Source organism: Ceraceosorus guamensis (genome assembly GCF_003144195.1).
Source record: "Ceraceosorus guamensis strain MCA 4658 unplaced genomic scaffold IE81scaffold_50, whole genome shotgun sequence".
Classification (NCBI taxonomy): domain Eukaryota; kingdom Fungi; phylum Basidiomycota; class Exobasidiomycetes; order Ceraceosorales; family Ceraceosoraceae; genus Ceraceosorus; species Ceraceosorus guamensis.
In genome coordinates, this window is record NW_020290045.1 from 74,183 (window position 1) to 99,758 (window position 25,576).

A 25,576-nucleotide genomic window follows, 5' to 3' on the forward strand; every position below is an offset into this window, starting at 1 on the left:
CGCGTGCGTTTGCTCTTCGGGCTTCTTTCTTTTTACGCGCGCGTCAGCAAGCTCAGCTTCGCAGCATTCACGATTTACGACGCACAGACTCTTCTACGTGTTGTAGTCACGGATCACGAGTCAGTGTGAGTCTTTCCAAGAGTCTCTCTGCGGCGGACATCAGGTATCGATGCAGCCTCTTGACTATACGGTGCTCAACAGAGGTCAATATCCCTCTTTGCGGCTTTTTATTGTCCGCGGCCAACGCACCGTCTAGCATGAGCGACTCGCCGGCCGTAATCGTCAGCACTTGAGATTCCACTGCTTGTCGCTCGTCTTCCACTTCACGAGCATGGTGTTGGCCAGCCCAGGAGTCAAAGGCAGTAGCAGCACCGTTTGCTGCGCTCTCTGGCAATAGCGTTGTCGCGAAACATGCTTTTGCCGACAATCACCTCAGCAGTGTGCTTCGCGTTGCTCTCTGTGGCGCTCTATCATCCATGTGAGCGACAACGAGCTCGGCGTCTGCACATCTTGCTTGACCTAGCCGGGCGCTAACGTCAAGTATCTGCTAGACACACAGCACTTGGCCCTGCATCACACACATCACGTGGCACCTTCCTTCCCTACGAACAAGCCCAAATGCGACCTGCAACCCGAGCCAAGACATTGTATAGACGTCGTTGTCCACCAATCATCTCGGCTTGCCTATCTAATATGCGATGCGGATCAGGGCACAGGTAGATGGTCGCCTGCAGAAAGTCGCTGGGAGCACCAAGAGGGTGGAAGCGTCTGGTACTGGGACTACACAAAGGTGCGCTCATCGGCGAGACAGCATCATGCGTCGCATGATAGGTGCTCATTGGCATCTTTCGTTTCGGCATTCCTTTAGTCTGGAGCAAAACCAACTCGCTTACACCTTCACGATGATTCGCGAAAAGACACGGGCTTCCACCCGGTAGCCATTGCCCTTGCCGATCCACATCCTGCCGATCTTGCGAATCTTCACGATCCCGAAACGACTGTGCTGTTGGTGTCAAATCGAGACGAGAAGTTGGAAAACAGTGGTGTCGGCATCTACGTTCACGAACGAGCTTCTGCTTCACTTCGTCTACATTCCCGCATCGATGCTCAACACCTTGCCAGTCGGAGCCAAGGCGCAGCCTACTCGGCCACGCCAAATAGGCTCCTCACAGCTGCAACTCAATGGTCTCCCGCTCTCGAGCCTAATGTCTCACAAGGCGCTGATCCAGCCGCGGGGGCTCTTCGACTTCCAAGCTTCTTCTTCCTGCCTGGTAAGCCTGCGGGTGTATCAAGCCTGCAGTCAAGCGATCTGTCAAGCAAGCCTAGTTTCTTCAAATTTGCCCAGTCGTTCTTCATGGACGGGCCCTTGAACCGCGGTCACAGCGCGGACATTCATTTTTTCGCGGCACGCACTCGGACGGTGGATCAGGTCACTTCCCAGCCTTCTGCCTGGCACCAAGGAAGCGCAGCGCCCCTCTTGGCCGGGTGGGATGGAGGGGGCGAGTCTATGGCGCGGAACTCTACAAATCCTCACATATATGTGGCCAGTGCTGGAAGCGGAACTTCTGGAGTCACGGAGTGGGAGGAGCACTGGGTGAGTAGCATATCGAGTTGCGATTGTTGGCGGAGTGAAAATGGCACGAGGACGACGTAGAAGTATCTAAGCCAATACCTTATGGACCGGCGGCTTTTCGACTGAGTCGGGAGTCTAGCTTGGGCCGTCTGTGGACAGCTATAAGCCGTTAAACTATCTGAGGCCATGTTCAGGAGTTCGGCGAACTCAGCTCCGACAGACTCTCGAGCTGACGCTTTAGAGGCCACACAGGTGCGGGGAATCGAAGCTGGGATCCGCGAATCGGCAGACCCTTATGTTCCTGCTGCAGACAAGGAGAAGAAGGTGAACAGATACGTTCCAAGCTACGTCACCCTGTTCGAGCATCGTCCTACCCTTCCACCTACCGCGCTCTCGGCGGATAGACTAGGCAGACTCTACCTGGGTGAGAGCTTGGACCCGCCCGTCGTGCTTCGCCGATGGACCTCTTGGCTGCGCTCCTCTCAGCGGGATGCATTAGCCTCAGCACCACCTCGACCACGGGGACAAGTCAGTCAGGTCACTTTCATACACCGCTGGAGCTCATTGACAGCTCATCCGTGGGACACAGGGCGTCTCAGCGATGCGCGTAAGAAGGGCATCTTCCTTCCGAAAAAGTACTTCTCTCTTCCGCTGTTCGCTTCTGACAATTCGGAGCACCAGCGTGCTTGGTCGCCCACGCCGCCTACAGGTGTGGCAGTGGATCAGGACCTGGCGAAAGTCATCATCACGAGTACCTGGGATGAGCGAGGTGTAGCGATCTGTGATCTGCCCAGCTGGGCGGAGCAGAAAACGCGCAGCGGTCCCTGAATGTGCTACGGCACGACATAGCCCTGGTACTTAGAATATTACAAGTGACTCGCGCTCATGCATTCTTTTAGATAAGAGCAATAATCTTGACGTAATGATACAAATGCAGTGTGTAGCGAATCCTGACTGCCCCTGAAATGATCACGATGTCTTGCCGCGGCTACTACTGAGAAGATTTTGACGTTCGCGCTGGGCCGACTCGATGTCGCTCTTAGCAATGTTGGAACTATCGCACATTCGCCTGAAGTGGCCATCCTCCGCTCCTCGTTCCCACAAATCAAGTGGCGGGCCGATCTCGACTATTTGACCGGCATCCATGATACAGACGCGGTCGTAGGAGATGACAGTGTTGAGACGATGCGCCACAGTGAGCACCGTCTTGGCAACCATGTCCACGGATATGGTTCGTTGGATGGCGGCGTCTGTCGAGTAGTCCACCGAAGCCGTCGCCTCGTCTAGCACTACGATCTGTGAGTGACGGACAAGCGCGCGGGCCATGGAGATGAGCGCTCTTTGCCCTTGGCTGAGATTGCCTCCTTCGTCTTCGATGGCAGTGTCCAGCGTGAGATGTGTGGGACTCTGGGCGTTCGCATCTGTGCCGGAACCTTGATGTACGACATTGATGGTGGACGTCGAAGAGCTGGCGGACTCGGTCCGACCGATCGGCTTGAGCAAGCACGCTCGCTGCAAGGCGTCGTTCAGAGTCGCGTCATCACGTTCTCCGAGAGGATCAAGATTGTGCCTCAAGGAACCGCCAAACATCAAGGGCTCTTGGGGAATGATGGATATCCGACTTCTCAAAGCTGCCAGACCTAAGCTGGAAATGTCGACTCCGTCGATAAAGATGGATCCGCTCGACAGCTCCATCATTCGCAGAAGTGTCGTCATCAGTGTAGTCTTCCCCGCACCCGTTCGACCGCAAACAGCGATGTGTTCACCCGGCGCAATGTGCAAGGAGACGCCTTTGAGCACGGCTGGCAAGCCCTCTCGGTAGGACGCGACGACCTCCTTGAATTCAATTTGGCCTTGACTTGGCCATGTTGGAGCGAGCTTGCTGTCATGCTCCGGCACTTTGTGAGCAGGCTCCATCTCGACATTGTTGGCGTAGTAGACTAAGCGCTCTATGGCGGACATGTTGTTTTCAACTTCAGCGCTTTGTCGAATGACCCAGGACCAGACACTCTGAGCAGTGAGGATGAACGAGAGTGCAACACCTGTTTGACCAGGGCTTAGAGTGAAACGAGCGCCAACGGCGAGCATGGCGACGGCGAGCACCAAAAGGGAGCCAAAACCATCGAGTCGAACAGAGAGCCACCTCTGACAAGCCATCGAGAGCCAGTACGCGCGGTTCTCCACGTCGATGCGCTTTGCGTTTTCGCGAAGGAAGCTCTGAGACTCGTTGTACGCCCGGATGGTAGTGATGCCAGACAGCGACTCGGCGAAATGCTCGTACATCTTGCTGCGCAGCACAGCATCCAACCTTCGAAGTTCGCGTGCGCTCGTGCGGTAATAGATGCCGGTCCAAAAGTATAGGAGGACCATGACTCCAACGGCGATGAGGAAGTAAGGCGTGAGGTAGGCGATAAGGACGATCGAGCCAACAACCTGAACGACGACGCCCAGCAATGTTCGGATGGCGTCACCAATGACATTGTCGATGACGTCGACGTCTTTGCTGAAACGATGAGTTATGCGACCCAGCGGAGTCGTGTCGAAGAATGAGCAAGTCGCGTGGCAGACGCGTTGCAAAGCACGCCGGTGGAGCGTCGCTGAGCTGTAGAAGGTGAAGAACGCAAAGACTTGACCCATTGCCAGAAGCCCGAGCGCTTGGCCAACGCCGAGGACACCGTAGACGCCCATGTAGACGCCAAGTGGCAAATTGTACTGCTTTTCTTGCCACCAAAGCAACCACAGCGGGCTCAAAACGGTCGAACCTTCAAAGACAAGGATTGCTAACAAGAACAAAGGAAATAACAGAGGCATGTTGCCGGCCTTCAAATAGATGCCGTATGCTGGAATGGGAATGTTAATAACTCAAAGTCAGCGTAGTCGACCTTGTCCGCGCAGAGAAAGTGGTACTCACTATTCTTGCTCACAGAGCCCGTGAAGCGTTCTTCCAGCTGCATGACGGCCTTTGGTGCCTCTCTGCCCCGAGCGGAGGATTCTGGCTTGCCTGATGCCAGACCCTCCTGGCCTGCAACGTGGTTGGACTCTGGTTCGATCTCGCATTTGCCCTCAATGGCATCATCCTGGTCGTGTGGCTCGGGTGCCTTTTCTTCAGTCAAAGCACCTCCGTACTTTTCGACATAGCGAGAGAAAGGACCGTTGTGGCCCAGTAATTGACCATAGGTGCCCTGCTCTGCGATTCGTCCGCCTTCCAAGGTGATGATGTAATCGGCGTGAGGGAGCAGATGAAGGGCGTGCGTCGCCAAGATGCGAGTCTTGCCGCTCAGGCTGCCTTGCATCACCTGTGTGAAGACGGCTTTACCGACATGCGCATCTAGCGCCGAGAAGCAATCATCGAAGAGGATAACGTCGTCGTCGTGGTAGACTGCGCGCGCGATGTTGATACGCTGCTTTTGGCCGCCAGATAAAGACACGCCTTTCTCTCCCACAACGGTCTGATCTCCTTGAGGCAGCATCGCAAAGTCGGGCAGTAGACAGGCGTCGTGGACCACTTGTCTGTATCGAACTTCGTCGTAGGGACGACCAAAAGTTATGTTGTCCCGAATGGTCGACGAAAGAATCCATGGCACTTGGGCACAAAGACCCAAGCTGCCTCCAAAGACTACGCTACCGCCCGTTTGCCTCATCTCTCCCGCCAAAGCGCTCATCAAACTACTCTTGCCGGACCCTATAGGCCCCACAATCGCAACAAGACTGCCCCGTGGCACGTACATAGTGATGTTCTGCAACCTTGACGGCGTCGCGCTCGCCTTCTCGGGTTCAGCAGCGCGACCCTTTGCCTTGTCCGCAATATCATTAGCCGTGCTGGAAGGCGGAGCGGAATCCCACTCGAAACTCGCCTCGTACATTTCCAATCCATGATGCAGATTTTCGTCTACCGGATGGCTTCCAGCCGCAAGCTCGCCCTCGAAGACAGCAGAGATGCGTCTGCAGGCATTTGTAGCGTCCGCGATGGCGTTCCAAGCGACCGGTAAGAATTGCAGAGGCGTACGGAGCAGCTGGAAGAAGGTGAGCGCAGAGAAAATCTTGCCTGGCTCAAGCTCATTGCCTACTGCTGTATACGTGATGAAGCTGATCACTGCAGCGACAGTGGGTACTGCAAAGGCGAGCGCGTTGTTGGCGCTACGCCAGCCGAGACGGCGACGCAGGTAGGACAGTTCGTTCGCCCGCAATTGCTTGATGCGCTCCAAGTATGGTGACTCCCAAGCAAAGCATTTGATGATGCGGATACCAGACATGAGCTCGGTGATTGCACGAACGCGTGCATCGGTCCACTTCATGGAGCGTTTCCTGAGTGAGAACAAGTGCTTTGTGATCAAGCTTTGGCTTGGTGAAAGGAGCAGCACGAAGGCAAACCCGGGCAAAGCTGAATATCCTAAGGTGTAGATTTGCAGAGCTAGACAGATGGCGATCTGAACAATGGAAGTCCACGCCATGTGGAAGAATTGACAGCAATAGTCGATGCGGCTGACGTCGGCGGATATAAGTGTAACGAGCTTCGAATTGCTGAGGCCTCCAGATACCCGAGACCTATTTGATAGGCGCATGGCTCGACGGTAAATCGCATGAATGAGCGCTGTCCGCAGAAGGATTCCCGTGCCAAATCCGCGATAGAAGGAATGGACGTTTAAGAAGACGATAATGAGCTGGACAAGGAAGAGTCCGATGCCAAGACCGATGCCTTGGCCGATGTGAGGAGCTGGTGGAGCACCTGGCCGCTTGCTATTGTACGAAGCAGTCACAAAGTCTGTGATGGAACGAAGTAGCAGCGGCGAGGTGATGGTGCCTATATCAGACAGCAGTTTCAGGAAGCCGCCGGTCCAGAAGAAGACGAGGACAGTCTCGTTCATTGCCATTGCCAGCGATGGCTTCTGAGGCTCTGGCGCCTTGTTTCGCCTCCAGAAGAGCAAGCGTGGGGAGCGGTTTCCGGACGATGTCCCACCTCCGACGTCCATCACTTTTTCCGACTTGTCTGCCTCCGAACCAACCTCAGGTAGCCCCTTCGCAGCATTCGCAGCTTGAGCTTTCAAGCACTGTCGTTGCCAAGCTCGTTCCAGACGATCTGCATACTCGGACGCTTGCGTGCTATCCTGCAACCGATACAGATCCTCAGGGGTCAGCGGCCGGGTATAGCCCACAGTGAGCAGTTTGTTGAGCCAAGAGAAGGTGACAATATTCCACCAACTCGCGTGCAGCTCCGGTGTCATGACTGGATCGTCGAGAGACGAGAGCACTGGCCGGGGCTCCGTCGATAGGAATGGCACCCGACGATACCGTGGTCGCGGTGGATAGCGCGGCACGTCGCCCGCCTTCATCAGCACCGTGTTCGACATGGTCCAGATGAGCAGGGCAGCGTGGGCAGGATGCCGATGGGAAAGAGAGAGAAATCACGGAGTCGTCTGTGCTGAGAGGTCATGGTTGTGACCAAGTGTATCAGGCCTCTGAAGACTTCAACCCTTGCCTACCTAGCCGCGCTCCCCCATCAGAATCTCTCGATGGAGGTCCCTTCGAGCATTGCATGTCATCCTCATCGGCAGACTGGCATGCCTGTCTGCGAACAGTGCCGGGTCCCCGCCTGCAGGCCTGCACACAGGACCGACTTAGCTCATGCAAGACTAAAGGGAGGGACCTCGCTAAATTTCAAAACGATACATCCAAATCTGCGCGCAGCTTCACGCCGTCCCAAAATCTTGCGGTGATGGCCTTTTCGTTGAGCATGTGGAGCAGCGGAGCTGAAAGCTTGTTGGTGGTCAAACCACACGCTCACAGCCGCGGAGCCGGAAAGTCGTCTTTGCAGCACGTACGTACAGTAGAAGGAGCTAGATGACGCATGATTCACGACTGAGATCTTCGCTCAAAGCATCAGGCGATTTTGTTCGCGTGTACATCATCTGCACACTCACACTCATTTGAGTCATGACTGCTCCATGCACCTGTGCGGAATGCCCAACGGCAAGGGTTAGTTAGAGCGGGCGGAGATCGCTCAAGTCGCCGAGCTCCTCGCAAGGCGCGCGGCATCATCATCGTCATCAAGCGATCTGAAAGTCGCAGTTTCAAATAGCAAAAGCTGCTGCAGCTGCATAAGTCGAATTTCAAACTTTTCCATTCCTAATTTGATTCGAACACCGCCGGTGCTTCCGCCCTCGAGGCAGGGCTGCTGCTCCTGCAAGACGTCAGTCTTGTGCATACGCATTGGATCTGGCCACTGTAATCAGATCCGTCGGTCGGTGGCCTACAACAAGAAAGCTTTCGAGAACAAACTCGCATCTGATGCATCGCACGCTCTTGGACATTCGCGCTCACACCCGAAAACAGTCAACGTCACGGTTGTCTAATTCGATAGCGGTCTTGAGTAGCACTTTTGTTTGAGGTAGTGACGATCCCCAAAATTGTAGCAGAGCATTCAGTAACGTATTTGCACCTGTTATGTACAATGGCATTGGGGGGCTACATTCTCCGAGTTTACGGTTGCGATTGAAATCGGTAGTGAGCCCTCCTGGGCTGGCAAGGCGAAGTTTGCAGACGTGCAGGCGACTCGCAGAGCGCTTTCGCTCTCCTCTCGGTCCAGGGCTCAAGTGTCGTTCGAGCTCAATGGTCCATTCGTCAATTGTGCATGTCCAATTTCGCCCTAGCTCAAGTGCCAAGGACGGAATCTTTGTGCCGCTCATCGCTATCTTGTAGGTCTTTGGTACTCTGACTGGACCCAGCCAACGTTCTACGTGATGACCCTCAACGATCGCTGTCACGTGTATGTTTGACTGGCGTGTGCCTTCGTACGCGCGCGCGTTTGGCCCGGCCAGCATGCATGCTGCAGCGAGCGTATTTATGCTGTGCGCAACCCTTGACTAGCACCGCGGCGAAACCACTTGTTGTGAGTCCGAGTCCGAGTCCGAGTCCGATGCCGCGGGCGGCTTGGATCGTGCGAAGTATAAAGTCATGAGTTGTAGATGTCCACCTCACTCCGGACACATGTCGCCGAAGCACGGTGGCCTTGGTCATCGATGAGCACCAAGCCACACACGTCGTCCAACGTCCCCGACGACCTCGTGGTGATGACTGACAAGTGGCAAGGCATGCGCTACCATGGCGCATATCGTGTTAGTGCAGTACTGCTCTTGCAGCTATTCGCAAGAGGGAAAAGGTCGGGCCGCGCGAGCGCAATCTCTCAGGTAGGTGGAAAAGGCATATAGGGGTGGACAAAGGAAGCCCTGATCCAGATTCGTATTTCCGAAAGCCACGAGTGACTCAGAAGCAAATCTTGTCGAGTGCAGACGTATTTGTCTTTTGATCTGCAACCACGACTCTCGTCGACACCGCCCCTCATTCTCGCGCTGAAAATTTTCATCGTGCCCTCCAAAGCCGATATGTACGGTAATCCTGAGCCCGACTTTACCGTTCCTTTCAAGAGCGTGACCATCGAAGGCGGCGCGACATTGGACATCGAGGTCGATGTCTACCTGCCAGCGTCAACAGGAGATAGCGCAAGCCTGAGCAATGCTGTACTGTACATTCATGGTGGAGCCATGGTCGCCATGGTAAGTCCAAAGGAACCCTTCCATCCACATTTTGAAAGCATGAAATTGCGGAAATTCGCTCACGTACACATCGCTCGATCAGGACAAGACCGACATACCCATCTTCTTGCCTCGATACGCCAAATCCAACCATCTAGTACTCATATCTACCAATTACAGATTAGCACCGCAAGGCAAAGTGCAAGAGGCGGCTAGCGACTGTATCGATGCTGCCAAGTGGTGCGAGAGCGATCTGCAAAAAGCCATGGATGAGCATGCTTCAACGTCGACGAGCAGCGCATACAGACCGCAATGGAGCGGAAAGCTGGCCATTATGGGCGGATCTGCCGGTGGCTGGCTCACCTTGCTCGTCGCTGCCGCCGGCGTGCCGTCGATAAAAGCTGCGGCTGCAATTTATCGTGAGTGGTAGTCCTTCCCACTTCTCATGAAAGGTAGCGACGTCGCTGATCAAGTGCGACATGTGCTGTCCACAGCCATGACCAATCTCAGCGATCCTCACTTTGAGAATGTGCGTGGTGATCAAAGCACTCTTTGCAATTCGAGCATTGTTGGTGGAGCAGCAATAGACTGACTGAGACTTTCCCAATGCACAGCCTATGGATGTACCAGCTTACGATCGCGAGACTGTAGCCGAGTATATTGACGGACCCATTGTTGCTGGAGCCGAGCCCGATTTGGATTACGAGACGGGAGCTCTAAAGGGAAGGCATCGAGCTGCTTACTACATGGCCAGCCAAGGGCTCTGGCGCAATTGGCTGCTTGGCGAGGATCACTCTGCGGCTACGCTTGAAGCATACGATGCCAGACGACTGGTGCACAATCGTTGGCCGCCGACCTTTTTGCTGCACGGTGAGTCTGGTTCCGTAGTCGCAGTCGCAGTCTCCATCGCTCTGCTCGTCTACACGATCCCAGACTCACCTTTCTTCGCCTCGCTGGCTGAATGACGTGCTCAGGCGCCGGCGACACTACTATCCCACCTACAAATAGCCAGGACATGGCCGAATCTCTTAAGAAATCCAAGGTCGAACACGTGCTTCGTCTCGTACCCGAGAAACCGCACTTCTTCGATATGCTTGCGCCTCAAGAGGCCGAGGAGGAACTGGGGATCACGGACATGTTGACCTTCTTGGTTGAGCAGATGGAGCAGTAGCAGGCACGCTGCAAGGGACGAGAAATCGAAGCGGCCAGATTGATCATTGCGGAGCGACAAGTCACGCGAGCATACACACACGATAGATGCGAATTCATTCAACCAACATTCTAGAAAGACTTCGCGCATGCATTTCCCTGGGTTTCTTGGGTGCAGGTTGTGGTGGAAATGTGTGGTGGTGCCAGCCGCTCCTAGCACACCCGCCGCTGGGATGATGTCCTCGCCGCGCGCACCCAGACAGCAGACTCAGAACAGTCGCGAGTCTAGTCTGAAGTCACGTACAGTGCCAAGTCGCGAGTGTTCTCTGCTGCGCTCACGGCGACTACTGAGAGTGCCCATCCATACAAGAACAGTCCTCAAATGTGGGCTTGAAGCTGATGTAGAATCTCCAATGATCTTCTGTCAATTTTTGAGTCTGGAGTCGTGAGTGTCAATAGCCAAAAATTTGCGTCATCCCATACCCACCGAGGGCTCAAGTCGTGCTTCATGATCGGATAAGGCTGCCGCCAAGCACAATCACCTGCAAGGGCGAATTTGAATCTGAATGTGCCGCCCCTTTTGAAGTCAAGAATTTAATTTGAATCGTGAAAATCGTTCGCACGTCTGCGGCGGGAAATAATGCGAAAAGATCGTCATGATTTCTCGGAACCGCGCGCGTGGGTTGCCGTGCCGTGCCGTGCGCGCACGGACGGACGGGCAAGGTGGAGAAGCGCGCGATCGATGATGAGCTAGCTGCATTCGTGATTTGCATGCAATGCATGCGTGCTGGTCAGATCTTCTGGCGCGTCCATCCTTCACCGTGGTTGTTGTGCACTCGCTCACCAGTTCCTAGCTCGCTTATAAGATTGACCATCCTACGCTGGTCTGTCGCGCTCGGCTCATCGTCCTGCTGACCCGCTCATCGCTGTTCGTTGAAGCGGGACTTGGAAGACTTCTTTGCGAGTCGCTTTCGCGATTTCGACTCGCTCACTCACACCTTCCTACACCTCCGATCCTCGCGAGCAAGCAAGCAAGCAAGCAAGCAGCAAGCAACAATGGCTACCGCACTACCTGGTCAAACCCAGCCTCCCTCGGCTGTCATCATCCCCTCTGAGCGCCCTCTGAGCGAGAGGTTCACCCTGCCAGATCTGACCGCCATCAGTTTCGACGCCAGCAATGCCGACGAAATTCAAGTATCGATCGGCGTGATGCCAAAACAGAAGGATGCGGAGCTCAAGCCGCTCGCACTGTTTCGAAGAGCAGGCGGAGAGGATGCAAGGAAGGCGAGGGTCAGCTTGCATGGTGCTGTGAATGACGATCGAGCCAAGCACGAGCAGGTTTGGCAACTCGACGCTCCGCAAGATCAGAGCTCCTTTGAGCTCTCGCCTGCGGACACTTGGGCTGCCCTGTATGCCTGTGAGTATCGGCACGATCCTATCGCCCGCCTCGATGTCGTTGGGATTCGGACATTGATCCACGCATGCCCCTTTGCCCGTAGTCTGGATCCGCAACGACTTCAACGAGCGTTTGCCTGTTGAGCTCGGCACGAAGTTGTCCAACCGAGACCACATTCTGGCGTATCTCACGCACACTGGTTTGGGATTTCGAGCCCCCGATGCAGTTGGGCGGTATGAGCTACTATGGGATCGCAGCGCCTTCTGGCAAGGTGAGGCTTGAGCCTGTACCAGATGGTCAAGCGTCGTTCGCCACTGACGATCAAGATTCTTGATGCTGCAGGTGCCGGTGCACCTCTCGGGCGATCGTGGCTTCAAGCGCCCCTTCCAGCAGCAGATGCATTCGGGCCACTCACCAGCACTTCATTTCCGCACACGCTCTCCTTTACAAAGTCGGACAACCCGCCAGTTCTGACTGCCCATCCTCTGCGTCCACCCAAACCAGCACCGGGAAGCATCGTCTACTCTCGCTACATTCACAGCGTCAAGCAGCACCTCACCTTGACCCACATCAACCCTGACGATCCCAAGCACTTCGAAGCTTATTGCAGGTGGCAGAATTCGGATCATGTCAACAAGGGCTGGAGGGAAAGAGGTTCGGAGGATTATCATAGACAGTATCATAAAGGACGTCTTGCTGATCCTCATATCATGGGCTACATTCTGTCTTGGGACGGCGAGCCTGCCGGATATGGCGAAGCCTCATTCAACAAGGAAGATGTGAGTAACGATCCGTAGCGTCTAAATCTCCCAAGGAAGCAGGCTTGCTAACGTTGTCTCGTCTGCAATATGCTTCACGCAGGGCATGGCAGCATTTGTAGGCGGCATGGGCGATTACGATCAAGGTACCCACCTACTGATCGGCGAGTCCAAATTCCGAGGACGTCATCGATTCGCCTCTTCCATGGTCAGCATGAAGCATTTTTGTTTCCTGCGAGAATCCAGGACGCACATCGTGATTGGAGAACCGCGATTCGATCTGCCGATCATTCCTTTGCTGGCTCAGCATTTGCCGCAATCGTGGCGCAGAGAGGTGGAGTTGCCGCATAAAAGGGCTGTATTGTTCCTGCTACACCGCGACCGCTTCTTTGATGCCGGACCTTCTGGTGGCATCTTCTACTGAGCGAGCTCCTGATGCTCCAAAATATCGCGAAATGTCATGAGGCATGCGTTGCCTGCACCCTGTCCGAGGCCGCACGAGACGAGCTGCTTGGCAGACAAGGAGGGTGCAAGCGTGACGAAAAGCGTCTGACCAGCTCGTACTTACGAGCATGAAATCGTTCCTTTCTGAGATTACGAGAGCCACAGTCTAATTTACACAAAGCAGGCACACGACTACGATCGCACCATTTTACTTGCCCACAAAGTTGGGCTTGCGTTTTGCGGCAAAAGCGAGCAGAGCTTCTCGGCGATCCTGAGTGGGCAAGAGTTTCTCGTAGCACATGCGTTCCCACTGGAGCGCATCTTCCAACTCGAAGTCGAGTCCGTGCGAGATCGCCATTTTTGCAGAAGCGAGGGCCAAAGGGGCTGTCGGGAGGTGTGCCATTTTAGGTCGGACGGGTCCTGGTGTGAGCCCCGTGTCGCATAGAAGGCAGGGTGCCTGGGTGCAGGCGAGCGAAAGCACTCACCACTCTTGGCCATACGCTGGGCTAGTGCGAGTGCTCGCTGTGCTGCGGTTTGACCCTCGTCTGCTAGGTAGTCGATCAAACCCCATGATTTGGCCGTCTCGGCATCGATCAACCTTCCGGTGTAGATGAGCTCTTTTGCGCGCGCAAGACCGATCAGACGAGGTGCTCTTTGCGTCCCTCCAGCGCCTGGAATGATGCCTAGCTGAACCTGTCACATTGGCGTGCGCAGGAGAGGCAATCGTACGTCAGAACGCGTACACGGCTAGCACGCATCACGCAGTGCTGTACGCGCTTTTGCTCACCTCTGGAAACCCAAGCTTGTCGACGCTAGGACTAGCGATTCTGAAATCGCAAGCCAAGCTGAGCTCCAAACCTCCTCCGAGAGCAGGTCCGTCGATGGCAGCGATTGTCGGTACGGGAAAAGCGGCCAACTTGTCGAAGATTCTTCTCAAGTCGGACAAGAAGCCCACCACTTCTTGTTCAGACATGGATTTCCTCTCGATCAGATCTGCTCCTGCGCAGAAAGCATTGGTGCTGCTGCTCTCGATGATGACGCATCTGAGCGGTTCTTTGGCCTGCGATGATCGGATCGTGGATGCAGGGTCCTTCAAAGAGCCGATGGAGGTGTGGTGCGAGGAAGGGGACGTGGAGCGAGAAGCGCTTGACGATGTCGGTGGGGAAACTTTGCTGGACCCGTTGGCATCCTGGTGAGCTTCGGAAGGGGTCAAGGAAGCTCTGCGAGGAGGTGTGGCCCAACCTGAAGGCATGACGCTCGCCAGCGCCAAGATTTCATCCAAACGATCATCTAATTGTGCCAGAACCTCGCGCGAAATGGCATTGCGAGCTTCGGGTCGGTCTAGTACTATGCGGTGGATACCTCCTGCAAGAGGCTCCTCATGCCGTACCAGAATAGGCTTGGTCATGTTAAGGTCTGGCGCGATTGCTTGTGGTTTTGAATCTTGACTGGATGAAAGAGGACTTGAGGAGGGCCTGGGCTTCACAGAAACTCCACAATTCTGAATGCCTTTATGGTCTCGGCTTTGCCGTTCCCTGCTAGTGCAAAAGGCTTGTTGGTTGCATGCAGACTGCGGATGTGGACATTTGGACAGCCGTTCCTAGGACAGAGGAAGAGACCTGCTAAAATTCGAGATTTGTGACTTGATCTCTTTATCGGATGAATCGTGGATCAAAATGTTGACGAGCAATCAATAATGCGAGGAACGTGTATGCGCCAAGATCGAGATCGAGAGAACAGGCGAGGGAACTCGACGAGGTGCATGTAATCTACATGAACTGCTGGAGCCTTGTCAAAAGTCTCACTTTTTGACTGCATGAGCAAGGCGTGAAATCTTGCTGTTCTGCCCATGCAGCTTTCAATCAAGAATCCAAATCCGTCATCACGCTCGTCATTTGTACGTGGCTCGTGACTTTGAGATCGTAAAGCATATGCTGCGATGATGACCAGTCGCGCGCGTCGAAAGTCGAAGCTCGATCCCAGCAAGCAAATTCTTGATTCACTTGGGCGTCTCAAGCTTCAAGGATCAACTGAGCACGCAAATGGCGTCTGTTTCTGGTGCGTCATCACAGACATATTCACATTTACGATTCTCGAAAGGTCCGACTCGTGATCCAAACTCACGCCATTGACTGCTCCACATGATGCGAAACAAGAGAGAGAGAGAGAGAGAGACGATTTTGACCGAGGAGGTCGACCAGCCGGCAGCGCTCCAACGCCGCGAGAAATTCAAATTGGCAGGTGAAGCCCTCAGGCTTTGCGACCCGCACTTGACTGCATGTAGTTGCATGCTCATGACATGCATGAACACCTGCTGACGCAGCTGGCCATATCTGATCTCCGCGGAAAAATAAAAAAATAAAAAATAAAGGCATTGCATGACGCGCATTTTCTCGTGCGATAGGGTCTAGCCCATATGTGTACAATCTTGAATACAATCTTAAATATATCGGCTGGGTGATCTATTCAAATTACTTAGTCGCAATGCGACTGAGGAGTGAAGTCAAATAAGTGATAACCGTAAAGCTTCCGGAGCCACTCAGACTGCATTTTCGGTCATCTTAATTCGATGTCGGCTGTCTGGTTTGTCAGCCTCGGCTGAAGTGAAATTGGGGCCGAGCCGCCGGCTCAATCGAATGACGTGAATAATTGTGTTTAGTCCACACCGTAAGGAACACTGAACAGCGCCTGCCGCACATCGACCGATAACCTGGACGGATTAGATGTACATCCTTCTCCACACCTACGCCCACTCAATTCGCACTCACGATTGGTGTTGTTCTGTCTCACTCAGTTGGGCTGGGCAGACCTGCCTGACAGACGCCCATCCAAAAGGCGGAGTCGTTTAATTGCGAACACCCGCGCCGGCTTCATTCCTGATTTGAGCCGCACGCGCGCTCTTTGCTCTCTCAAAATCGACGCCATCTACAAGCCGCTTCTCGTCGTTGCTTCTGCGCTAGGTGCCTCTATAAAGCTAAGCTGAAGCTGTCCGTGCCCGAATCTAGAGTATTCGGGTCATCTGCTACGCAGCTTCTTGCTCCCCGCGCTCGAAAAGGCATACCGTCGAAATAGGGCAGGTCACCTTACACGCTGCCCGCGTTTGGTCGTCCGAGCCGCCCAGCGCAACGGAAGAATCAGCGTGTCTACGTGGAATGACGGCGTCGACGCCCATCGCAGAGACCAGCAAGGCGGGCGGCTCTTCCACAAGTCTGCGCGCAACACCGCCAGCAGCAGCAGGAACAGCAGCAGCGAAAGCACCAGTTGCTGACTCGCTTGAAGCGACGATTGCGCTCTTGAAGGAGATCTCACATCAGCGCTTCCCGAGTGTTGCAGACCAGACCGGACTCAAACATTCACGCGTCTCTTTCAGCTGCAACCTCGACGCTTCCATCTTCAGCTCCTTGCAAAATGAAAATGTGGATGCAGTTGCGCTGCTTCGAGCAGGCGCGTATCGACTTGTCACGGCCTATGCGGACTCGGACGAAGTGCTCATGGGCGAGCTAGAGAGGGATGGCGGAACAAAGCTTGCTCGTCCGATCTGGCATGAACAATCTTCGATTGAAGAGGGAGGGCATCTCACATGGAGGGATGCAGCGCTGAAGCTGGCTGAGGAGATCAAGACCAAGAAGGTGCTGTCAGAAAGAGAGATGGAACGAGGTCTGCGTGAGGCGCAACTTCGCCTCGACGTACGAGAGTCTCCGGCGCTCTTCAGCTTCGCTGCATTCGATCTTGCAACTCTCCGAGAACGTTGGTATCCAGTGAATGGGCTGGCTGTAGGAGTCAGGCATTCCACACAAGGCTGCTCAGTCGATGTTGTCGCTGATGCGGTGATACTCTCAGAGCGCGCTGCTGAGCTGTTCGACAAGCAACTTTGTCACCTGGCGTGCCGCTACGCTCCAGCACTCGACAGCGCATTCTTTGAGGAGGGTCAAGGGAACTTTTCCCTTGCTGGTGCATTTTCCGGGTCCCGCGCCTCTGCGGAGGAGAAGCTTGATCTCCTATCAGCGTACGAGGCACCGTATGATGCGTCCAGAGCGCATTTGCCCATCGCGTGGTTGCAGAAGAATGCTCGTGAACGACCTGACAGCCTGGCTCACATACTGTGCGAAGAGCCGGATAGCGAGCGCCAAGAGCTCACTTTCAGGGAACTTGACCAGCGAAGCACTCAGCTCGCAAATTGGCTATTAACGAGAGGGGACACGGAAATCGAGAGCCGCATTGGTGTTTGTCGGCCTCGAGATGCACACTTTTACGTCGCCATGGCAGCCATCATGAAGGCCGGCTGCTGCTACGTGCCAGTAAGTCAGCGTCGAAGTTTACCGGATTCCTAGCGAGCTGACACAAAAGCCTGGTAATGGCTTCCAGATTGATCGTGACTTGCCAACCGAGCGCAAGGCTTTCATTGCCAAAGACTCTGAAGCAGTGATCGTCTTGACAGATCGAGACCACGCGAAAGCAGATGAGAAAGTCTTTGGCTCGAAAGGCATCGACATGTCGCTAGATACAAGCTTTGAGAGACAAGTCGCCTCGCATTCCTCTACCGAGCTCACAGAAGTGGATGTAGCTCTTGATGGCCTGGCTTACATTTTGTATACATCCGGCACGACGGGCAACCCAAAGGGTTGCTTGCAGCTGCATCGAGGTCTCTACTGGGCCATCGAAGCGATGTGCATCATGCCTCGCCCATTGACCAACGCGGACACGGACCGAAGACTGGCCATGGCAGCAGTGGCCTTTGACGTGCACATTTCCGAGATCGTCCAGTCTTGGGCGCTTGGCCTTTGTCTCGTCAGCGTGGCTTCCAGATTGTCGCTGCTTGCCGATCTGCAGGACAACATTGAACGCTTTGGGATTACGCACATAGGCATGGTGCCGAGCATGATTGAGGCGACTCTAACCAAGACGCCCGAGGAGCTGCCAATCAAGTATATCGTGTCTGGCGGAGAAAAGATGACGGATGCTGTGAGTGCGGCGCCTGGGTAGCGAATGCCGACGTGCACTTTTTTCGCATTGCGCTGATCGCGAGTGCTTCCGCACATTAGGTACTGTCTAAATGGGCCGCTCACCCAGGCATCGTGTGCGCCAACTTCTACGGACCTACTGAAGCAACCATCGGCTGCACTGCGAGGCGCGTGCGTGGTGTGCAGGACCGGAGAGACAACATTGGTCTTCCTTTTGAAGGGTCCGGCGCCTACGTAGTGGATTCAAACCTTCGCCTCCTGCCGCGCGGAACACCAGGCGAGCTAATCATTGAAGGCCCTCTAGTTGGTCGGGGATATCTCAACTTACCAGAAGTCACAAAGAAGGCGTTCGTGGAGTGGCCTCGAGCAGGGTGCCGAGCTTATCGCACCGGCGACTTGGTGCGCATGAACCACGATGGCACTATTCTGATTGCTGGTAGAATAGACTCGCAGGTCAAGCTTCGCGGCGTGCGGATAGAAAGCGAGGGCGTCAGCGCAGTCATCAGAGACGCCTCTACCGATCCATCCATCGATGCCGTCACAGTCGTCACGAGCCACGAGGCAGTGGGCGAGGGATCCGAGCTGCTAGTGACCTTCGTTGCCATCAATGACGGAACGGTCTCTGCAAACGAAAGGCGCTCGGCTCCGGCCTTAGCGAGCATCGACCTCGGTATCATGGCTACATTGAGGCAAGCTGCGACGCAAGGTCTTGCTTCTTATATGCGACCTTCTCACATCATTCCTTGCAAATTTCTGCCTTTGTCCCACAATGGCAAGGTAGATACCAAAGGACTCATCGCCTTGTTCAAACAGACCGATATGAAGGAATTGATCGCCTTGCAGGAAGCAGACACAGAAGAAGACGCAGATGTCGATGCCGATCGCCCGCTCACGAACCTTGAGCAGCAGGTGGCCGATACCATCACGAGTATCAACGGGGCCAAGCCAGATGGCATCCGCCCTTCGAAGCGTCTCTTGGAGTGTGGCCTGAATTCCTTGCAATTGGCAGCACTCACCGGTCTCTTGAGGAAGCACGCAGGTAGCACTCTGTCAGTCGCTGAAGTCTTGTCGTCCCGGACCATTGCCGGATGTGCGCAGGCTATAGAGAACAAGTCGAAAGTCGACGGAGCGCAGGAACCTTCAGATCTCGACTTGAAAGCCTTTGACCGCCAACATCGCCAAACGGCCGAAGAGCACTTCAATCCCAAGGACATTGAGTCTGTGCTGCCGCCGTTTCCAGTGCAACCAGGCGTGCTCTTCCAGATCACGCAAGATCGGTCAGCGTATGTTCAACACTTCCTCTATGAGATCCCAAGTCAATCAGCTCTGTGCAATGTAGAGCAGATCTCAAAGGCTTGGTCCGCTGCAGCCTCGCGACATGCGATATTGCGCACATGCTTCGTTCAATCCGAAAGCGCATTACTGCAGGTGGTGTTAAAGGCGTCGGCAGATTCCGCACAAGCTCCCGTAATCTGCTCACCTCTCGCACACCGCCAAATAGAGTCTGCGACATCCTTTTCAGAAATTTTTCGGTCGATGCTCGCTGCAGGTGTTGCGCGCGACATCAACGAAGACATCGCTACGCCATCTTGGAGCGTGCACATCTTCTGCGATGCCAAAGCACCCGAGGCTGCGAGGTACTTTAGCTTGTCGCTGAATCATGCACTGTACGACGCATTCGCTGTGCAAGCCCTGATGAAAGACGTCGACAATCTGCTCTCACAAGCGCCAGCATTATGCGCAACTCCGCTGGCAATGGAACAGATACTGGCCCAGATCGGTGACAGCTCGTCTGACGTGCACCGGTCGTTTTGGATCGGCGAGCTGCAACACACGACCCAGCTTCAGTCGACCGCAAAGCGGCCCCGACGCGGCGCAAAGTCGACGCGCACCCAACGCGTCCTCGACATTCCCCTCAGCGATGTGCAAAGCACTTGCGCTCGATTGGGCGTGACGCTGCAAGCCCTACTCTATGGCGCTTTCGCATTTGCAGCGAAATCGTTCTGCGACTGGTCAGATGAAGCTGTGTTCGGCGTGAGTCGCGTGATATTGCTGATCATTTCCTTGCTTATTGTTGACGCTCCATGCCCTCTCCGAGCCCCGCAGACTGTTCGGAGCGGACGCAATCTACCTCTTGACGGCATCGAGAGCGCAGTCTGCCCTCTGGTGACCCTTGTTCCAACACGTATTTCGCTACGCCACGGCGGCATAGCCAACTTTGTGGAGACCGCTCAGGAGGGACTTCTTGCGAGCTTGCCACACGAGCATGTACCTCTGGGATCAATTCAAGGATGGCTTGGAGCGAGAAGCCTATTTGACGTGCTCTTCTCGTGCCGACACGTCGCTCAACCGCACTCCTACAAGCATTTCAAACATTTGGAGGGCAGCCCGCCAACTCCAGAGTTCATCTTGGCAATCGAGACCGTCTTCGACGACCCTTCGGATGCTGTCCAAGTGCGCGCTGCTTTCACGGATGATGTTGCAGAAAATGAGGTGGAAACCATTCTCAAGAGTCTCGAGGACTACCTCTCGGCTTTCTATAACGCAGATGAAGCTGCTTTGCCAGCTCAGGACACACGCACAAGTGCGCACGCCCATGGATCATCTGGCTCGTCCAAGCGAAGAACGGAGGACGCCGAAGATCCTGATCCACCGCACGATGTGCTCCAGACAGTGAGACAAGTCACTGCGCAGTTCCTGCACCAAAATATTGATGGCGTGGCTCCGAGGACATCACTCGTGTCCCTAGGTCTTACATCTCTGCGTGCAGTTGCACTGGCACAGAAGTTGTCGGCCGCCGGCTTGTTCGTGGAGCCCCTCGACATCATTCAAGCAGGCTCGCCTCGTGGTATTGCTGTCAAGGCGCAGTCGACTGGCTTCAATGCTTCGGATGAATCTCAGAATCGCTCTGACGTGAACGAGACCGAAGCCGCACTGATAGAGGAACTAGGAGGCACGGAGAGGCTGAAGCTTTCGCCAGCTGACGCGCCTCAGCTAGCTGAGTGCACTCCTCTGCAGTCGGGCATGCTATCGCAAACTGTTTCATCAGGTGGCGAGCTCTACGTCCACGCTTTTCCGCTTCGTCTGAACGACGCGATCGACCTTGAGCGCCTGGAAAGCGCTTGGAACGTCGCTACCAGGACTTTTGAGGTCTTACGCCTGACCTTTCACTTTGCGGCCACACACGGTCGATGGTGTCAGGTGCTGCACAGCGCTGATGCAGTGCAGTCTCCATGGCTGCGCATAAGCACCTCGGAACCTTCTACAGAGCTGTCCAAGCGAGCCATTGTGGCTCTGAACATGGGATCAGAACATGCATTCGAGACACCACCAGTGCGTCTTTTGCTTGCGAGCTGCGAATCAGGACCACATCATCTAGTCATTGCGCTTCACCATTCGCTGTACGACGGCGTCAGCTTCAACAACCTGCTAGAGCATGTCGCGCGGCTGTATGCGAACGAGGAGCTTCCGCGCCACCCATCATTTTTGGACGCCGCAAGACGGATTTCAGTCTCTCAAGTGCGCTCACTCCAGTACTGGACTGAGCGCATGCAAGGCTGCAACACTCAATTTTTGCCTTCGCGAAACACGGTATCTGGCCCAGATAGCACCGCTGCCTGGCGCGCTTCCATCGGCCTCGACGCAGAGCAAGGACTTGAGCTTCAGCGAATCGCTCGGCGTTACCAGGTGACACCTCAGAGCATAGGACAGCTGGCTCTTGCGCAAGTATTGAGCAAGCGCAGCGGACATGTTGATATCTCGCTTTGCCAGGTTGTTTCGGGACGGACGATGCGCGAAGCTGCCGATGTCATTGGTCCAGTCTTCAATACTATCCCCTGTCGAATCGCGCTCTCGCATTCCAAGAAGCAACGCAATGCACTCAAAGAAATCAACGCTGCAAACGTCGACGCGCTGCGCGCGCAGCATGCGTCTCTCCGCGACATTCAGAGAGCCGTCCGAGTCAGAGCGGTGTCCGACGTCTTATTCGTCTTTCAACCTCACATTGACACGGGAAAGGAGCACAGGGAAATTCGGGACCCGTGGACGGTTGTGAAACGGTCGTCCGACACTGATGAGAGCAGCACGCAATTCAGTCTCAACATCGAAATGCACGAGCAAAAGGGTGCGGGCTTTGCTATTTTTTCGAGCTGCGCTGCGGATGTCTTTTCAAAGGCGGACCTTGAAGATCTGCTCCTTGATCTTCGCACTGCCATCACAACGATTCTCGCTAATCCTGGTGCTCCAAGCTGCACTCGGGAGAGGGAAGAGCATGCTCGCACAGTATCACACAAAGACGGGATGCATGATCTCACCAATGGGCCTGGTAACGCGGCGTCGGCGTCGGCGTCAGCGCCTGCTTCTGCTCTGTCTGCGTCACAGCAAAGGCTTGTGGAGATTGCTGCACAGGCGTTGCGTACCGAGTCTACTCAGCTGAAGCCTATGGCAAAGCTTGCACACCTCGGGCTCGACTCGATCGCCGCTATACAAATCTCCTCGAGAGCCAAGCGGGTCAACATCAAGCTTGCTGCGGCTCAGATTGTGCGCGCAGAGACGGTCAGGGCATTGCTAGACTTGGTGCAAGACACGGAAGAACCGAGGCCGCCACCAAAATCCTTCGAGCTGCCCAAGCTACCTGATAGGATCGCCAGTGCTGCCGTCGCCCACTTGAGCAGAGAGCATCGAGAAGGAGCACAGGCTCTGCCTGCTCCGGCTGGGATCGAGTACGTCTTCGCGGGCTGGCAGCGCTCGGGAGGGCGGTCGTTCCAGACTGCCATTGCGCGCAGGTTCCAAGGTCGCCTTGATCGAGATGCACTGATGAGAGCTTGGACGAATCTGCTGCAACATCACAGCATCCTGCGAAGCACAGTCGCGCCAACGAACGATACTGAGCATCGCATTGCGCTCCTCGTCTTAGCCGAGGCTTTCTCGCCGCCGCTCGAAATTGTCAATCTTCACCAAGGTGAGGATGAAGAAGTTGCTGAAGTCGTTGCACATGCACGTGCTGCGCTTTTGGCTCCTCGAAGCGTGCGCGAACCGGCGAGCCGGCTGTCACTCCTACAAGGCGCGCACGACGATTACATTGTGCTCGTCTTGCCCCACATCCATTACGGTGCGTTTTTCTCCCTAGAGCGCCTCGTGCCATTTCCGAAAGATCGCAGCTGACATTTGAATCGCGCAATCGACTAGATGGTTGGTCTTTGCCACTGCTCCTCAGGGATCTGATACGTCTCTACGATGGAGAAGAGCCCAGCTCGCCCGCCGATCTCAGGCCGCTGCTGGAGAGCTTCTACGCTAGCGCTCATCCTGAGGACCTCCGAGCTCGCTCGTGGCGTGAGCTTTTGGGTTCCTGCTTTGCGCCTTCATTACTGTCTTTGCAGGCTGAAGGAAACCCAGAGGCAGGATCTGTGGTGTCGCACGTGTCACTGGAAGACCGTTCCGCTCCACATCCAGATGAGCTGCGACGCGTCGCGATGAAGGAAGGCGTGTCCGCGTCCTCGCTGGTGCTCGCTGCGTGGGCCATCGTACAAGCGCGAGCTGTCACATCCTCCAGTGCTACATTCGGCATCGTTCAGACCGGCCGCAGCGGTGGCGATTCTGATGCGCTTGCGCAGCTTGCAGCGCCATGCCTGAACCTGGCCCCTCTGCATGTTTCCGATCTTGCGAGCAAGGGAGACATCGCATTGCGAGTGGTCGGTGCGGCTCGAAGGATTCAACAGGACCTGCTTTCGAGACCAATCGAAATGGAACAAGCCCGCCTGATTGACGTCGCTAGCTGGGTCGGCTGCCCGGCAAACCCCCTGATGAACGTCAGCGTCAACCTTTTGTTTGCCACGCAAACGCGGGATCCTGAAGCAGTGGCCGACTCCACCTCCTCGCGCTGGAAGCCTATTTCGGTGCGTGCAAAATGGCTTTTGGAGTTCATTCTCGGCGCCGGGCCGCGTACTGATTACCGAGTTCTTCTATTTGCAGATTCCACATCAATTCACCGTTGAAGAGCAGGCAAAGGCTCACATTCCCGAATTGTATCTTCAAGGAGAGCATGGTGCTCTGCTCTTCCCAGAGATTCAGGTGAGCATGTGCCGTGCAAGCCCACCTTGAACACCCGCGAATCTGTTTTCTCACATTACGGCGGGCCTTCACACAGCTTGATCTTCGCATCGTGGTCGCTGTCTCAAGAGAGGATGGCCGTCTAGTTTTGTACGCAGAGGTAGCACACCAGCGTTTAGAGGAGGAAAGGGTTGGCAAGCTGCTGTCAGAATGGTCAAGCTTGCTACATAGCCTGACACAACTCGGCAAGGAGCACGAAGAATGAGCTTGCTGTGCTAATACTAGTTGACCTCGACATATTTATCAAAGTGCATCATGTATCGTCACACCTATAGAGACATGGAAATCGCGACCTCAACATTGATTAGACGTATTCGCATGGACGATCGCGAATTGGCATGGGGACGTTGTTGTCCCTTCGAAAGGCTGCCTAACGTTTGTGGTGCTTTAATTGCATACGAATCCTGCTCTACGTCGGCGGCAGGTCGCGTCGGCATGCCTTCGGTCTTGAGTGTGGTGAGAAGTGCTGTACCACTGCGGTGCCCAAGTGTTCCTGCCTGCTAGCGCAAGCATAAACGTACTACAGGCGCCGAGGTGTATTCTTACATAACCAAGCTATATCTGCAATCTTGTAAGCAAGAGTCAAGAGTCACAAGTAGCAATCTAAATCGAGAGCGAAAAAGAATTTCGCTATGTGCGCCTGAATGTCCAGCTCAAACAGCAGCATGCAACCCTTCTTGATCCCTCACTAATCACTTCCGAAAGCTCGCGACGCTCACACGGACTTCTCGCGCGACTAGATTTGAATGATCGCGAAGTCGTGACGAATCGGAATTGGTACGGTATACATTGCTTGCGTCACCCGTGTCGCTGGTTGAAATTGAAGCGGCGAATTGTAGCTAGATGCCTTGCATTAGCGTCAAAATTCAAATTTCAATGGAGCTGCATATCCTGCTGGCCAGCTAGCTGCTGCTGGTCGCTCGTGCTGGTAGTCGTGAGTCGTCGCTGCAGATATGCACGTTCTCCTCGCGCATGAGGGCTCCTGCTGTCAGATCGGATAGCAAAGTGAATCGGAGATCGGATATGGGACGACAAATATTTTTTTTACCCTGCTAAGAGGCCTACAGCAGCATGCAGCATGGTGCGCCTTGCTCCACTTTTGCACGGCACACCGCTCGATCGTACGTACATGCGTCTGCGTTACCCCCTGCTTTCTGTGCCTGCCCGCGGGCAGCTGCCCCTCGCATAGCCCAGCATTTCCAGCAGCTTTGACTGCAGCGTGGCTATAGGCTGATCACAGCCGCACCTCTCTCTGTGAGGCATGGTTGCGGGTGAGCACATGCTGCAGCAAGCAGCAGCAGCAGCCTCTGTGATTTGGCCACGCCCATGGCATCGGCGCGTCGCGCAAGCGCACGCGAGCATTACGCGGGATACTCCACTCAGAAGACTCACAACATATGATCTGATCGATCCGGCACATGATGACTCGTGACTCACGACTGCTGGTGCGACTGCGCGCAAGCATCTTTCTTGCCTTGCTTCTGACGATCGTTAGCTTCACTTCAGCCTGCAGTGAGACGAGCTGCCAAATGGGCTGACGAGCTTAATTGGTCTTCAGTGCATGACCGTCATCCTCATCTTTCCCTCCACCCACACGTCCACATATCTTCATGCAAATTTCGGCGCAGGTCGATAGATCCAAGGTCACAAGTCTCGCG

The 25,576-nt window shown here is 54.9% G+C and overlaps 6 protein-coding genes across 6 annotated transcripts; 4 read left to right on the forward strand and 2 right to left on the reverse strand.

Moving 5' to 3' along the window:
- Positions 1 to 80: 80 nt before the first annotated feature.
- IE81DRAFT_324975 (hypothetical protein) lies at positions 81 to 2,512 on the forward strand. Its single transcript, XM_025514384.1, has 4 exons — positions 81 to 478; positions 552 to 790; positions 869 to 1,594; positions 1,826 to 2,512. The coding sequence occupies exons 1-4, from the start codon at positions 412 to 414 to the stop codon at positions 2,399 to 2,401; spliced, it is 1,608 nt and encodes a 535-aa protein (XP_025368218.1). The 5' UTR covers positions 81 to 411; the 3' UTR covers positions 2,402 to 2,512.
- Positions 2,472 to 7,013, reverse strand: IE81DRAFT_196084 (putative ABC transporter). Its single transcript, XM_025510831.1, has 2 exons — positions 4,485 to 7,013; positions 2,472 to 4,413 (listed from the first exon to the last, which is right to left on the reverse strand). The coding sequence occupies exons 1-2, from the start codon at positions 6,919 to 6,921 to the stop codon at positions 2,543 to 2,545; spliced, it is 4,308 nt and encodes a 1,435-aa protein (XP_025368219.1). The 5' UTR covers positions 6,922 to 7,013; the 3' UTR covers positions 2,472 to 2,542.
- Positions 7,014 to 8,556: 1,543 nt separating this feature from the next.
- IE81DRAFT_324978 (alpha/beta-hydrolase) lies at positions 8,557 to 10,557 on the forward strand. The gene is made up of 5 exons (XM_025514385.1): positions 8,557 to 9,123; positions 9,206 to 9,521; positions 9,597 to 9,631; positions 9,717 to 9,972; positions 10,077 to 10,557. Exons 1-5 carry the CDS (start codon positions 8,953 to 8,955, stop codon positions 10,271 to 10,273), a joined length of 975 nt encoding a protein of 324 aa, XP_025368220.1. The 5' UTR covers positions 8,557 to 8,952; the 3' UTR covers positions 10,274 to 10,557.
- Positions 10,558 to 11,460: 903 nt separating this feature from the next.
- IE81DRAFT_292456 (hypothetical protein) lies at positions 11,461 to 12,829 on the forward strand (the record flags this gene model as incomplete). Its single annotated transcript, XM_025511961.1, has 4 exons — positions 11,461 to 11,668; positions 11,751 to 11,918; positions 11,990 to 12,426; positions 12,509 to 12,829. 4 exons carry the CDS (start codon positions 11,461 to 11,463, stop codon positions 12,827 to 12,829), a joined length of 1,134 nt encoding a protein of 377 aa, XP_025368221.1.
- Positions 12,830 to 13,057: 228 nt separating this feature from the next.
- On the reverse strand, positions 13,058 to 14,257 carry IE81DRAFT_342331 (ClpP/crotonase; the record flags this gene model as incomplete). The annotated part of the gene is made up of 3 exons (XM_025515690.1): positions 13,058 to 13,233; positions 13,335 to 13,542; positions 13,637 to 14,257. The coding sequence occupies 3 exons, from the start codon at positions 14,255 to 14,257 to the stop codon at positions 13,058 to 13,060; spliced, it is 1,005 nt and encodes a 334-aa protein (XP_025368222.1).
- Positions 14,258 to 15,541: 1,284 nt separating this feature from the next.
- Positions 15,542 to 24,211, forward strand: IE81DRAFT_304267 (hypothetical protein). The gene is made up of 7 exons (XM_025512293.1): positions 15,542 to 17,147; positions 17,215 to 17,811; positions 17,892 to 19,844; positions 19,917 to 22,920; positions 22,998 to 23,704; positions 23,781 to 23,879; positions 23,956 to 24,211. Exons 1-7 carry the CDS (start codon positions 16,002 to 16,004, stop codon positions 24,121 to 24,123), a joined length of 7,674 nt encoding a protein of 2,557 aa, XP_025368223.1. The 5' UTR covers positions 15,542 to 16,001; the 3' UTR covers positions 24,124 to 24,211.
- Positions 24,212 to 25,576: the final 1,365 nt, after the last annotated feature.

Coding starts and splice junctions, on each gene's coding strand:
- IE81DRAFT_324975 (XM_025514384.1), top strand. CDS start 412: ATGCTTTTGCCGACAATCACCTCAGCAGTGTGCTTCGCGTTGCTCTCT. Junction 791..868: donor GGTACTGGGACTACACAAAG/GTGCGCTCATCG, acceptor GCATTCCTTTAG/TCTGGAGCAAAACCAACTCG. Junction 1,595..1,825: donor CGGAGTGGGAGGAGCACTGG/GTGAGTAGCATA, acceptor GAGGCCACACAG/GTGCGGGGAATCGAAGCTGG.
- IE81DRAFT_196084 (XM_025510831.1), bottom strand. CDS start 6,921: ATGTCGAACACGGTGCTGATGAAGGCGGGCGACGTGCCGCGCTATCCA. Junction 4,414..4,484: donor GGGCTCTGTGAGCAAGAATA/GTGAGTACCACT, acceptor TTCCCATTCCAG/CATACGGCATCTATTTGAAG.
- IE81DRAFT_324978 (XM_025514385.1), top strand. CDS start 8,953: ATGTACGGTAATCCTGAGCCCGACTTTACCGTTCCTTTCAAGAGCGTG. Junction 9,124..9,205: donor GTGGAGCCATGGTCGCCATG/GTAAGTCCAAAG, acceptor TCGCTCGATCAG/GACAAGACCGACATACCCAT. Junction 9,973..10,076: donor GCCGACCTTTTTGCTGCACG/GTGAGTCTGGTT, acceptor TGACGTGCTCAG/GCGCCGGCGACACTACTATC.
- IE81DRAFT_304267 (XM_025512293.1), top strand. CDS start 16,002: ATGACGGCGTCGACGCCCATCGCAGAGACCAGCAAGGCGGGCGGCTCT. Junction 22,921..22,997: donor CTTGCCCCACATCCATTACG/GTGCGTTTTTCT, acceptor GCAATCGACTAG/ATGGTTGGTCTTTGCCACTG. Junction 23,705..23,780: donor CGCGCTGGAAGCCTATTTCG/GTGCGTGCAAAA, acceptor TTCTATTTGCAG/ATTCCACATCAATTCACCGT.